The 15631-nt window shown below is 41.2% G+C and overlaps 1 protein-coding gene across 1 annotated transcript in view; it reads right to left on the bottom strand.

Moving 5' to 3' along the window:
* The window catches only part of Gbeta76C (guanine nucleotide-binding protein subunit beta-2), an 18825-nt gene extending 3194 nt beyond the window's left edge, over positions 1-15631 (bottom strand). The window contains exon 1 of the mRNA XM_065220066.1: positions 15366-15631. Coding sequence (XP_065076138.1) covers positions 15366-15437 — 72 coding nt within the window. The 5' untranslated portion in view covers positions 15438-15631. The remainder of the gene's footprint in view (positions 1-15365) is intronic.

The raw sequence follows: 15631 nt of genomic DNA, 5'->3' as shown, positions 1-15631 counted from the left end.
TGAAGTTTCTATATCTAGCTTGCGTGTAACATCTGCGTATCCTGATGAATATGGGCGTCTTACTGGAATACCTGTATAAAGAGATAGAGAGGAGGGTTAGTAATTTCCGTTTAATTCCACTACCTTATTTGTTTATCCTTGACGATACGCGTATTTCGTCTACAATGTGCTGACTTCTTCAGTGGTTTGTACTAATACTCGACTAATACTTGCAGTCGAGTATAATTAGTACAAGACACTGAAGAAGTCTGCATATTGTAGACGAAATACGCGTATCGTCAAGGGAAAGCAAATAAGGTTGTGAAATTAAATGGAAATTACTAATCCTTCTCACTCTCTCTGTTTACGTAGTTAATGAACAGCCCCTTAGTGTGATGATATATTTAAGGAATTATTCAAAGAGTTACGTCTGTGTGTATGTGGTTTGAAGTTCGTATGGGGATTACTACACTCTAAAAAATCACCACGTCCGATTTGCGTGAAATATCACGTACCTGATCTGTATTTAGAAAATCTCAAATGTTACGTGACGTTAGTAACTTTGACCTACATTACACGTCATGTCCACTAAAAATGTTGGTAAAATTGCCCGTTTATTCACGCAGATTAAGTGTATTTGTGTTTGTGTGTTTGGGACTTCGATATTTCCGCGAAAAGAGATTTACGTGATTTTCAGGTACGCAATAAAATCAATATGGCGTCACCGGGCGTGGTGGAGCTTGCTGCAGATGTTGGACGGTAATTAGATTCTTTAACATTAATTTATTTATGATTATATGTGGCCTTTTCTAGTTTTATAATTTCAGACGGTGACATCATTTTGAGTCTGCAAACAGGTGTTAATATTTTGTCAGAAATAAAACTCATACACGTTTCTACCTTATAATAATCAATTAGTCAATATTTTACAACTGTATGTATATATCTATGTATTAATTTAAACACGTGAAATTTATATCTTCCCGATAAAATTGCATAATATTGACTGTTTCTTCATATAGGGGAAACGCTCCTATAGTTGCGGTACGTTAGAAGCGTTAGGTTCCTATAGTTGTGTATGGAGTCTCCATACACAACTATAGGAACCTAACGCTTCTAACGTACCGCAACTATAGGAGCGTTTACCCTACTTTCCATTATTATCATTAAAATTTCACGTACAAATTACATGAAAAACATTTTAAATAAAACGGAATGTCACGTAAAAGTTACCAGATATCCAGTAGGTTTCACCCCGATTTCACGTTAGCAGTACGTGGAAATCAGGTTTTATTTACCTGACTAATCAACGCAGTTAATTGAAGCTGAATTTTCATCGGCAACGTGCAATTCCGGTAAAAGTAACGTGAAAAATAGGGTGGACGAAAACAACCTATGTTTTCACGTCAATCGGACGCGAAAATTTTTCAGAGTGTATGGAAGCAGTTTAAATCTTACAAAATATCGCCCTAACTTTGGTTCTAGTTGACCAAACACTGTAAAAATTTAATAAGTGGTTCCTACGACGCGATGCGGCGTGACTTGTCGATTCAGCAACGAATTGAAGTGAAAGTGTAAAAAACGAAGGAGACAGATTCTGAATCATTGTAGAGGCTGTTCATAAACTACGTAGACAGATTAGGGAGGGGGGAATTTAAAAAAAATGTATGGACAATTGTCTACGCAGGGGGAAAAAATACGGTCTACGTAGTTAATGAACAACCCCCTATCCGTCAATTTAAACAAAACTTTGTTTCAAATTAAATGAAATAATGAACCGAAAAAAACGAAATAGCCTGTAGCAAAGTCGTATCTGACAGGAAGCATATGTTCATCGTGACTCAATGACAAGTAGCTGAATATATGACACGAACATGATCGAAAAAAATAGAATGTGTGGTGAGCAAGGGTTATTCAACTCTGCACACCAAAATCTGTGCCAGTTTTGGCAGTGCCGAAAGTTGTGCCAAGCGTTTTGCCGATTATCCCGAAGTAGGCCGAAGATTGTGTTTACATTTTCAATTTCTTTAATTCGTGACCATGATTCATGGCAAATATTAAGCTTCATTATTAATAGAATGAGAGCAGATTGGGCAGTGGAAGAGGAACTGAAAGCAATACAACCTATTCGACCCGCACACAAGAAGCGAACGATATATGAAATTTTCACCATCTGCCAGTAAAATGCTCCCCGCCCAAATCAAACCCAGAACTCGAACGGACGAAAGTTCACTCCCACCTTAGAAACAACATCCTGGAAACAGTTCTGATGGATTCAGAACTACGCAACCTCGAAGACATCGCCAAGCCTATAGTATCGCAGATTATGATGTCTACTACCATCACCCAATTAGACACGTTCAAGCCTATCAAGTTCACAATCCTTTGCAGTGAAAACCATCAAATCAAGACCAACAATTAAAATGGCCTTAACTCCATTTTGTAAACAAACCTTGTAAGGCCATTTTCTCGCGAACCGAAACCTACATTTTCAAACCTAAACCACAATCGGGTAGAGGAGAATTTCTCCTACCTGTCCATTATGTTGGTTTGCCTTTTCGGACTTCGGTTCGCGAGAAAATGGCCTTACAAGGTTTGTTTACAAAATGGAGTTAAGGCCATTTCAGTTGTCGGTCTTGAAATGTCCCCCCACTTCATATCTGTCATGCCTCGGAAATGCTACATGATCCAGATAAACTTCGCATCTGCAGTTCAACTGAGATTAAGCAAGGCCACCCATCGCACCGCGTCCTTTTGAGACGAACTAGTGCAACAGAAGAATGCAGATTAGATCGTTGATGATGGGGTGTACTCACGGAATAGAATGTAATTGCATTTTTGATTGCATTGATCTGTTCCTAAAAGTCCTATACTGTTTCGCTAAGGCAATCGTCCAGATCTGATGGAATATTTGAGGTTAATACGTATCGACATCCCCCAATAAGTACTGGGACTTGTATGAACATCCCTATAAAGTCCTGTGAATTTCCCATCAAAGTCCATACCAATTGAAACCAATGGCTGCCAAGGATACCTAAGGAAAAACGTAGGAGGAAACGATAAAATTTTCATCCCGGAAGACTCTTGGCAAGACCGGGATTCAAACCTGGCCGAAATACAAAACCCATCACCCACACCCCCTATGATGTGGTTGATTTTTTCTTTGTCGTTCGTTCTGCATAACAACCTTGTAAAACAAAACAAAAATCCTCCGCAGCTGGCACAATATTGTCGTCGTTCAGAGGATTGTAGTCCATTCAGTTCGCCGATTGCATTTCGCACCGTACCGTCGTATTGGATGATCTTACAGGTATTTGACCAACCATTGCTGGAAGGAAACCCACTTTGGCCATCTTGACTGTCGTATCGACCCTCTCGACCGACCATGGTGTGGAAGAACCAAGGGGTAGGTCACTCCGCACACCAATCTTGGGTCAACAATTTTCTCTGTGTTTCGCAAGTATACCGCTGGTGTGCCGATTCTGCCGTCAGTGCCGGGCATAGAGTAAGCTGCGATTTTTCAAAACATACGAATATATTTGGCAATCCAGTATTTCTGACAGCTTGAATGTTTAGGTTTGCAATCGCAACGGCCCCAATAAGGCTCGATAAGGATTTCTTCTACCGACAAATAAAACGCCTCTACACCAGCTGGACGGTGTAGACGAGGAAACCATCCACAGCAAATCAACCTCGTTGAAGATCTGGCTGCGAGTTGATCGAGATACGATTACGGTGCTGTGCGAAAAGTCAATCTTTTTTCTGACCAGCAAGAAGAAGGTCGATTTCCTGAAGTAGATCGAGAAGAACGGTTGGTTCGGGAAAGAACGACAAAGACGATTAAGGGATCCAACCATGGCAAAAACGTTGGACGTCTTCTCCAAGGAAAACTTCCCGGGGGAATTCTGTGAATCGTGGCGAGCCTTCACCAAGGACAAGAGCTTCGACACGGTGGACATCAGCGTCCCAATCGCGTACATCATGCCCTCCAAGGAGGACTCCGAGGTTATCACCATCGGTAGACGTATTGAACAAGTACCTCAAGGATCACATCATGGAGATTATAGATGCTGATAAGAAAGTAAAACATATCAAACTGTCGGAGGGTGTCGAGCAGGCACTGACGGACAAAAGGTACGTCTTCAGTTGGACATGTGCTACCCGGTGATTATCCAGTCGGGTGGCAATTACAGCTTGAAGTTCAGTTAGCGTTCAGTACATTCAGCGACAAGAACTATCTGCACTTTGGATCTATCATCTGTGCTCTGGGGGTGCGCGTTACAAGTCCTACTAACGTTGCTGGTCAACCCGACGATTCAGAAGCACTACACCTTACTGCTCAATCTGGAAGAGGAACTGCTGAAGGTGATGATTCCGGACAAGAAGGTCTCGGATGTTTTCGACGTCGGAATGGTTTATGCCAAGCTAAGACGTTCGGTTTCACCATCGGGTTGAAGTTCCGGGAGAATGCGATCGTAGGATGTACCTGAACAAGTGAAGTTCAGTTTAAAAATTGTAAGTTAATTAGGTTGAGTTGAAGCAATACAAATTCCGTGTAATTGTGCCGTGAAAATTAGTTCGGCATTGTTCAAATGAGTTTGGTTTGGTAGACGACCAATTGACCGATTACTTTTCACGGAACCTAATTAGCTTACAAAAATCGAAAATCATTTATTTCATTCCTGATGAATGTGGGCGTCTTAGTGGAATACCTGTATAATGAGAGAGAGAAGGATTAGTATTTTCCATTTAATTCCACTACTTTATTTGCTTATCCTTGACAGATACGCGTATTTCGTCTACAATGTGCAGACTTCTTCAGTGTCTTGTACTAATACTCGACCAGTCGAGTATTAGTACAAGACACTGAAGAAGTCTGCACATTGTAGACGAAATACGCGTATCTGTCAAGGATAAGCAAATAAAGTAGTGGAATTAAATGGAAAATACTAATCCTTCTCTCTCTCATTATTTATTTCATTCGTATCCGAAAATAAAACTACTCTTTTACTTCATTCAAATTTAAACCGAAATCTCACTTAAAATTTACATAGGGTTAACTACCCCATTTCCAGCCTATTAAGCACAACCCCAACTTAGTCTTTCTTTATCTACCGCAGTTTAGCACCAAACGGAATGTTATTATTACTGATGGCTTCCAAATTTATTTACCTTTCCGTACGTAACGTAAGATTTCATAAAGAGAAACCAATCGTTGAGATATTGTCTAACACTACTTCTTGACGCCAAACTCGGCCTACGGATTCTAAACTCGGCCTTACGCATTTAGGCCTATTCTACGCGGCGTGTGAGGTGACGTGACAGTGAAGTGATGGTGAAGTGACAATTGTCACCTCGGGTGAGGTGACTCTCCATGCAAATCAAATGGAGAGTCACCTCACCCGAGGTGACAATTGTCACTTCACTAGTGAGAGTGAGTCACCTCACCTCACACGCTGCGCAGAATAGGCCAAATTGAAACGCAATTGAAACGCCAATGAATTCACTTCGGCCTATCAGATGAAGATACTAATTGATTCGGTCGGAGCACTTCTTTTGTTTTTGAGAATAATGGGTGCAAACCTTCATATCCCGCGTTCTCATTGACTTCGTTCGGTAGCTTATTAACTAAAGTATAATACCAAACGCATTATTGACTTGTTAACTCTGAAATCATGGATTTATTTGATGTTTTCTGTTCGATAGGTCCAAAATGTTCTACCCTACGTCGAATCGGTGGTAAGGCCATAGTTGTTACCCTTCACAATCATATCCATCGTTGCCCCAGTAGTTGGAGCAGTAGTTCTCGAATAGCCAGTAATCTGCTTCTTTGAGTTTTCCGTATCCAACCGCCACCACTGCATAATCCAATGCATCCAAATTGCTCTTGAATTCCGGTTCGTAGTAAACTGCATTTGCGTAGTAGCGGAAAGACTTGTAACCGGCATCGATAGAAATCGACAGCCCTAGGAAGCCTACATTTCGAATTTAAATGTGAACTGAGAAGTGAATTTCTGGTCTCAGTTTCTCTAGTATATTTTATTAGAGTATGTTTCTGAAATACACAGTCAAACAGCACGTAATGTTGTGAACAACTTCAATGACAGCTGTCCAGCAGTGCTCCCATTCTATTCAATGAACAGTTCAATGCCTACGAGATTGTGCCGATGGATGTGCCTAAACTGCGCCGAATCTACTATCGGCACACAGTGATGAATGACTTACCCCTTGGGAAGAACACTGTTGGCGTAAAGCTATTCTGGACGAAACCACGAGCCGCTGGAATTTTTGCTTCAAATCGGATGAGATAAACTTATAGCGGATTCGTTTATTATCGGGGTTAACACCAGTTCCAACCCAGTGCGAAACCGAACTTTTTGTCAGTGTGAACCTCAACCTGAGCTTGGTTTTAAAAACAAACGAGCAAACTGGCGTTTGTCAGTAAACAAGCAAACCCAATCTTGATACCCGATCCAGGTTGGAACTGAATAATAAACGAATTCGCTATTAGTTTCATGATGCAGACAGATGCAGGCAATACTCACACCATTTTTCCTTGGAATCCAAACCCAATGCAGTAAACAAAGAAGTCAACCTTAGCAACGATTGGAAAAACGTCAACCCTCGATAGTGATGCCGTTTTATATTATGTTGATTGTATCCTTCTTGTCAACGTTTGTCCTAAAGCGCCGAATAGTGTGCCATGCTGTGTTTCGGCACAGTGTGCAGAGTTGATTACCCCTTGGTGGTGAGTTCATTTTCTATTTGTTTCGAAAAATGTTTGACCCTGTCTATGGACGAGTGCACGGATCGATTTGAGTTCACTCACTAAACTCTAAACCTTCATCAATCATCACCATTTGTTGCACAGGCGCATATCTTGAGATTATATGAATCAGACTGGCGGCCCGAGCAAAGTCCAGCATCAAAATGACAGCAAATTGAAATCAAGTTTTAATATCAACATCAAACTGAAATCCTAATTTGATTTCAGTTTATGCAATTCACAAATTTTATACCAAATTTTGTTTTCATTTTGCTGTACAATTACTCTTCAAAAATACGTTGTTGCGGGTTTGTTTTCATTGCTTTAGCATAACATCAAATTTGTCTGCGAATGACGAGATTGGTCCATACGGATGCAGCCACACCACGCAATCGAACTGTTTGATTGAGGAGCAGTGTCGGAGTCGGGCGAGAACCATACCGGTAACTCATTCGTTGGAAGGATTTCGCTGCAATCAACACATACCACTGACGAAGAAGAGAAGACCATCAGATCAACAAAGATCAATACGGAGAGCACCAGTCTGCATCTACCACAGCTCGCGATCGGTCATCGGAGGGCAAACCTCCGCACGTTGAAGTTAAAAATAAATGTTGAATGTTTTGATTAGTCTAATGTAGAAATTGTAGTTCATTTAAATAAAGTGTAGCCTTTTAATGTAAAATGTGTGTTACCTTGTGAAATAAGAGTGTCCACGAAGTGACTATAAGAGGTCCAGGATAGTTCTGCCTTTTTCTGCGGAGTAAAACGGTTCATCAACGACTGGTCAAGCGATGCAGTGACTTTGGCAAGGTCGCTCAAGGACGAACTGCACGGAATTATTGAAGGTATCCCAACATAAATTGGTCCTTCGAGCCGGATTTCAACTACCGGTGAGTCAACGGTTGGGATATTAGAGGACATCGCCATTGCATCGGAAGAGTCATCCAAGAAGTGCCATTGTGTCCTTCTGAAAGGATTTGCGCCATCGAGGTAGGCCATTATCACCCTACCTGAAAGAGATCTACGCCATCGCAGGTGGTCCACATAAAGGACCTTCGTCATCATCAGACGACGTCAATACGCTGATCGCCATCACGATCGTGACTGGTTTGGCACATCCAGTCTCAGTGCGCCATTGCACTTGGACATCGTAATCAATAGGCACTTATTGGCATGGCAATGGCCGATTGAAGTAACTGTTTGCAACGAGGTGCTTTCGCATTTTGCTGATATTTTCGGACGCAAGAAAGATCTTCAGGGCTACGTAGTTCAACCTTAGTGTTGATCTACCATCGTTCAGGTAGGTTGAACAGGTGTATGTCCGGCCGAAGCCAATCTTCATTTATCTAACATCAACAATTCGACCATTTCTTCACTTTCCAACGGATAATCGACCGGTGTGCTAAATGGTGAGCCAGCTAACAGGGAGCCATCGCGACATATCTGCAGACCATTCGAATACTACTAGTGGCGAATCGGTAGTCAGGGATTGGCTAAGGAGCTAATGAAGAGGAACAACGAAGCTACACCACGACATTACGAAACCATACGGGCTTGGGCAACACCCATCGAACCTTTCGGCCAGGTAAACTTATACATATTTAGATATATGCCCAGCCGTAGCTGGTTTTATCGTTGATGCTGCACCACAGAATAAATTTTACCTTTTTTGATGAAATTTGGCTAAATTTCCTTACGGAGGCAATCCCTATGCTCAAGGGCTTCATTGGACGAAGCTTTGAGTCGTTGTTGAGTCGTACAGCGCCATCTTTAGACTCTCCAGGTGAGGCTAAAGTATATGTCCTGCCGTCGCAGGCATTCTGTCGATACTACATTGCTGTTTTTCCCTCTGTTGCACTGGATATTCCTCTTTGAGACAACTTGCTACTCTGTTGCTGTACATCGAAGGTGTTTTTCGAACTTGGCTGTTGGCGTTCTTTGTAATTCTCTAGGTGAGCTTTACGGTATATGTACAGCCGAAGATTGGGTTTTTGAATACTACATCCGCTCTTTTCTACCCTTTTGTCATTCACTGGATCGTTTTGGAGTCTGACGCTGCTGACATTCGCTAAAAGGCACAACAATTTTCGATTTGGTTCTGATCGGTTGAGGGGCACCGCTGTTTAGTCTCACAGGTGAGCTGAACAGTATATGTTCACCGAAGCGGGCCAATTCTTGAAACTACATCCACGTTTTCTCTCGCTTTTTGGAAAACATACTGCGTCGGCAAGATTCAACAATGGCAACCAAGGGATCAAGACAACTGAAGTCTCTTACGACGAAGCTCAGAGGTCTTCGCACTTCGTTCAGCAACATTAGACGGTTTGTTAGTGAGTTTAAGGAAGGGACAACAGCAAGTCAGATCAATGTTCGTATTGGTCGTCTCGATGAGTTGTGGGAATCCATTAATGAGACTTCTTGGGAGATAGAATCTCATGAAGATTTTGAAGACAACGAAGCATTTCATAAGGAACAGGAAGAGTCTGAAACCCGTTTCTACGATGTCAAATCTTTCCTGATGGATAAGGCGAACGAATTGCAAGAGATTCCCTCCCAAAATCAATCTATTCGGGGAGGCGATGCTACTTTGCATGGTGCGGTTGATCATGTCCGTCTTCCGCAAATAAAGCTTCAGAGTTTCGATGGGAACATAGATGAGTGGTTGAGCTTCAGAGACATCTACACTTCTCTGATTCATCACAAAACCGATTTGCCGCCAGTTGAGAAATTCCACTATCTCAAAGGATGTCTGGTAGGAGAGGCAAAGGCTCTGGTTGATCCGCTACAGATCACTTCGAACAATTATCAGCTAGCATGGGATACGCTGCTAAAGCGTTACAATAATAGCAAGCTCTTGAGGAAAAGACAAATCCAGGCGTTGCTAAAACTGCCGTCTCTCGTCAAGGAATCCGTTGATGAACTACACAAATTGGTGGAAGGATTCGATAGAGCTACTCGGAACTTAGATCAGGTACTCGAACCTGCTGATTACAAGGACTTGCTATTAGTGGAGCTCCTCAGTTCTCGTCTCGATCCAGCTACGCGACGAGGGTGGGAGGAATTTACGTCTACCAAGGAAAGGGATACATTCAAGGACTTAATGGATTTCCTCCAACGGCGAATCCAGATCCTTGAATCGCTACCAGTGAAATCGGAAGCCAAGCGTGATTCTACATCACAGGAAAGGCGGAAACCTGTCTACCAGAAGGTTAGCCACAATGCTACTCAGTCCAACAGTGCACAATGTCCGTCCTGCTCAGAAACTCATGGATTACACATCTGTCCAGACTTCGTAAAGATGTCGTTATCCAGTAGGGAGTCTTTTCTGCGTAGTCATTCTCTTTGCCGAAACTGCCTAAAACGAGGTCATATCGCAAGAGATTGCTCATCGAGATAGTCTTGCCGAAAGTGTAAGGCCAGACACCATACGATTATGTGTTTCAAGCCAGACGGAGTCAGCTCGAACCAGAGGTCGTCCGGAAGTGAAGTTTCGGGTGAAGGCGCTAAGCAAAACTTAGCTGCTGCAGATTCTCAGGTGTTGAATGCTGCTTCAACAAAATCGGTGTCATCTAATGTGGCAAAGATTACGTCATCCCAGGTGCTCTTGGCTACAGCAATAGTCATCATTGAGGATAATCAAGGATCCCGCTATCCAGCTCGTGCCCTATTAGACTCTGGTTCGGAATGTAATTTTATTTCGGAAGATCTGAATAAGTTGATGAAGGTCGCTAGCATCAAGGTCGATATCGCTATTCAAGGTGTTGGACAGACGAACACGAGAGTCACCCGACGGATTCAAGCTACGGTCAAGTCTCGGATTTCGTCGTATTCTCGTTCTATGGATTTCCTAGTATTGCCAAAGGTCACAGCATGTTTGCCTACTGCCACGGTACAGACTAACAGATGGGAGGTACCGAAAGGAATCGAACTTGCGGATCCAGAATTCTTTCAGTCAAGAAAGGTGGATTTGGTGTTAGGAATCCAAGCATTCTTCAGCTTCTTCCAATCTGGACGGGAGATTCCATTGGGCAACGGACTGCCTACACTCACTGAATCGGTTTTCGGATGGGTGATGTCCGGAGAAATCAGTAGATCAGCGGAAGGTTCAAGATTCTCGTGTAATCTCGCAATATTTGACAATATGGAGGAACTATTGTCTCGTTTTTGGTCCTGCGAGGAGGTGGGAGCCGTCAATAACTATTCTCCAGAGGAAACGCGCTGCGAGGAGCAGTTTGGGCGTACCGTGCGAAGGGAAGCAGATGGTCGATATACGGTAACTCTTCCTAAAAACGAGCGAATCTTGGAACAGCTGGGGGAATCAAAGGACATAGCGCTGAAACGTCTACGAAGTGTAGAAAGAAGATTATCGAGGGATCCAAATTTGAAAAAACAGTATTATGACTTCATGGAGGAATATGTCAAACTTGGTCATATGAAGGAAGTCGTGGATACGAACGAAGAGGTGGTGAAACGAGTCTTCCTACCCCATCATCCAGTGATCAAGGAGTCGAGCACAACAACCAAGGTCAGGGTGGTGTTTGATGCATCCTGCAAAACATCAACGGGCGTCTCCCTAAACGATGCGCTGTTTACAGGACCGATTGTGCAGCAAGAGCTGAGGTCGATCATCCTTCGAAGCAGGTTCCGCCAGGTTATACTTGTTTTGTTATCAACAGGAAAAATCGATATCAAATTGAGTTTTCAGTTTGCTCTCACTGATAGCAGAAATAGATTTCAATTTGATGTCACAGGAAGATTTTTTTGCTCTCAATTTTAATATTTTAACCGTTAAAACGACCAAAACGACAACAACCTGAACAATCATTATCAGCGAAATCACAACATCAAATTTAGATTTCAATTTGATCTCAGACTGTGCTCGGGGGGTGGCCTTAATTATTGCAAACAACCCAAGCTATAATTTCACGGTCTTGTGTAAAGAAAGAGAGATGGACTATCAGTCCTCATCGTGCTCTCTTGCCGTGCGGATCTATTTGCTTTTTGCTGAAGGAAGTGTTACTGCTACCTAAAGCTACAACAAATTTAAACAGCACTTTTCAGTGCTCAATCTGTAAAATTTCTACTTTGTTTGACTCTTATTCCTCTTCGATCCTTGTTTAGACCCTACACGAGGTAATCCTGCTTGGCCATCGATTTGGAAAATTCTTCTTCGATCCTTCGGATCCTTATAGTAATCTGCTTGGAAGTCGATTTGGAGCGCAAAAGAAAAGGGCAACGGCTTGGTCCCCCTTCTGATGAAATTCAATTGAGCAATCAATTTGATGTGCTTACGGATGATGAGAATGATCAAACATCCAGGCAAAATTCCATTAAACATGTCATGCTTAATGTCAAAAAGGAAAAGGCTCCCCCCTATTGTTGTAATCACTTCCGATTGCCATGCTCTTCGCAAGGAACTTTTGAACTTCGTTCAATTTAAGTTTTCTTTAACCTTGGACGGATTCAAACGTCTTCTCAACTACCTTACTAAAAAGCAACACGCATTTTTTACTTACAGCACCAAAACTGAACGTCTGTTCAAGGTTGTCTTGAAAGGTGTGTCAAGTGGTTAATCTCTGGATCAGATCAAAGATGAATTGACTAAATTACTTGGAATTGAGCCTGTCATAGTAATCAAAATGAAAATGAAATCCCGTCCTGGCGATTCACTCAACGGGATTTTCAATGATTTTTATTTAGTTCACTTCAAGTCTAGTGAACTTAACAACCTTAAGGCCTTAGAAAAAGCTAGCTTTATGCTCCATGTCCGAGTGAAGTGGAAACACTTCAGGAAGACTGGAGGAAATTTCCAAAACCTCACCCTGTGCCGTAAGTGCCATGGATGGGGTCACGGAACAAACAATTGCTACATGCCAACTAAATGCACGAATTGTGGTGATTCCTCTCACACAAAGGACGACTGTCCTGTGAAGGAAGATCCTGAGAAATTTAAATGTTACACCGAAAAATCATTTTTTTGGGAATTTAAGACTCGCGATCCTACAATCTTGTTCTAAGTGACAGGTAGAAAACGCTCCACGTTCTCTATGAGGTACTAATTCCACTACTGCTAACAATCAGCGAGGAACAAATTTTACATTCGTACCTATACAGTACAATCATAGAGGTAACTATAAGACTAGTAGGCCTCGAAGAAACGTGCTCAACTTTTCGGCTCAGCTCTTGTACTATCTTCGGTCCCAAGCTAATCGATTCACCCCTCGAAACCTAGGAAAATCCACTTACCCTTCATTTTATCTGTCAAACTTTCATAGCGAATCAAAACAAACATAGTGTTGTACTAGAATTTTGGCTAGAATGGGGTACGTAATCGATTTGCTTGGGACCAATAGGCTAGTCAAGTAGTGAGCCAATTTAAAATCGCGGGTAGAAACCGAAATCAAAATTCTAGCCAACATAATTCTAACGGAAATTGTGATGATTTTGACTTAAGTAGCATTACTGCTCCTAAAATGGAATTTTTAATAGGAATCATTAATCGGCATGATTACTGATATGCTAAAGCTAACTCCATGTTTGATGCTATTCAAACTGGAGTTAAATTAGCGAACAACGAAATTCAGTAATGGATTTTAAATCATTAAATATTTTGAATTGGAATGCTCGATCTCTTAAAGGCAATGAAGATGAGATGAGAGAAAGAAGGATTAGTAATTTCCATTTAATTCCACTACCTTATTTGCTTATCCTTGACAGATACGCGTATTTCGTCTACAATGAGCAGACTTCTTCAGTGTCTTGTACTAATGCGCGTATCCGTCAATGATAAGCAAATAAGGTAGTGGAATTAAATGGAAATTACTAATCCTTCTCTCTCTCATTATACAGATATTCCACTAAGACGCCCGCATTCATCAGGAAGATGAGATATTTAACTTTTTGGGAGTTCATAACCATATCGCCGTTATAACTGAAACGTTCCTTAAACCTGACCATAAGGTTAAAGTGGACGCAAATTATTTCATCCATAGAAATGATCGTCTTGATGGAGCCTGTGGTGGGGTTGCCATCATTGTTCATATATCAGTTTTTTCTTCATTTGAAACAAAAGTTTTTGAAACTTTGGGAGTTACTATTGAAACATAATTTGGACAACTTAGGTTTGTAGCTATTTGCCATTCCAATGGTCAGCAAAAGAATTTTCTCAATGGTGACCTTCAGGAACTTACCCACTCATGGAATAATGCTCAAAGTAATTGCAATGGTAATATTTTGTTTGGTGATTGTTCTGCAGGTTATTACACTCTTCAATATCCAAACAGCCCAACATGCTTTTCTTCAGCTCAACTATTGATTTCGTCTTAGCTGATTCATGTTAACTTTGTAGCCAATTGGTTACCCATGCTGACTTCGGTTCTGATCATCTTCCAGTAACTTTTGAAATATCCCAAGAAATAATTTTAATCCCAACGGCTCTACTTTCAATTACCATAGAGCTGATTGTGAGCAATAATGAACATTTATGGAATATAACTTCGATCCAAATATTTCTAACAATAAGTAACAATTTAGTAATATTTTCTAACAATAAGTAACAATTTTCTCTACCGAGGCTAAAGATTTAAATAGCCGAGTGCGATATTTTTTGGCTCATTGATTTAAATCAGTTGAATTGACCACAGCACTTTTACAGTATGTTCCTATCACGTCAAACTTGGTAAAATCCTTAGGGTGTCCATTAGACTGATGCAAAATTTGACTTTTTCGCTCCACAGTGCTTAAATGGTTTCAAATCGGGTCCTGATTAGCCTTCCAAAGTTACAACTCATTTGGTTAGAAACAGACAGCGCACAAGCCATTTGAAGTTTACATATAAATTACTATAGGAAATCTCAACTTTTTGTTCATTGCCTTCTTGTCTTTTTTCATATTGAACTGCGAATCAGTTTGATAGCCATTCTTATAGAAAATTTTCTCAGCTACAACTTTGCTGAAAATCGTTTCTATGTAAAACGAGACAGGAAAAAGTTATTAATTATTTAAGAGATTGGTAAACTTATGACATGATCAAGCAGCTGCTCTGTAGGCAACACTGTATTTTGCAGTGTGACATAGTAGTTATGATTTGTGTGTCCTATTCAACGCCCCAGAAACACCAATGTTGCCTGCTGAGCAGTTGATTGAGCATGATCATAAGACATCAGCGCATTGGACCATTGATAACATTCGATCCTTGCATTTAATCAAAAAGCGGTCTTGAGCAAAGTTGTAGCTGGGAAAATTTCCTACAAGTACAGTTGAAAACTTTTGAAGCAGACCGATAAAGTGAATTATTAGATAGACATGAACAAAAATCTTGGTTTTACCATAGTAATTCCCATACAAACTTCAAATGGTTTGTGCCATCTCAGTTTCTCACCAAATGGTTTCAAATTTTGAGAGGTTAGTCAAGATCCGATTTGGAATCGTTTAAGTATTGTGGAGCGAAAATTTCAAATTTTGCATCACTCTAGTGTCCATAATGCGAAAATTTTGCATTTTGATATGGAGATCAATAGCATTAAACTATCCATTAAACAGGATTTTCCGTTAGCATTCTATAATAAAAAGTAATGAAAGAGCCCCAAAAGAGCGATCCATCGCTGATTACACGTACCTTCATTTTAGCAATCAAATCATTGACTTCCTTCTTCAAGGCGGTCACCTCCGGATCATCCTTAGGAGCCATTGTGTGTCTGTATGTTCAGTAGAAAATATCTTCACCACACAAATTCACTACGTATAAATGAGTTCCGAGTTGCGACTTCTGCCAGAAATATTCCACAAAATTGAATCACCGAAAAATAGGAAAAATCAACCACTCGATTATCAGCCTGTAGCTGAGCTATTGGTTGAACAAAAAAACGGTGCAGCTGACCACGG

Source organism: Ochlerotatus camptorhynchus, unplaced genomic scaffold (genome assembly GCF_037179485.1).
Source record: "Ochlerotatus camptorhynchus isolate MF236.1 unplaced genomic scaffold, CSIRO-AGI_Acam_v1.1 ptg000114l, whole genome shotgun sequence".
Taxonomy (NCBI): domain Eukaryota; kingdom Metazoa; phylum Arthropoda; class Insecta; order Diptera; family Culicidae; genus Ochlerotatus; species Ochlerotatus camptorhynchus.
Note: the sequence above shows the minus strand (reverse complement) of the source record. Positions and strands in the feature narration are given on the sequence as shown.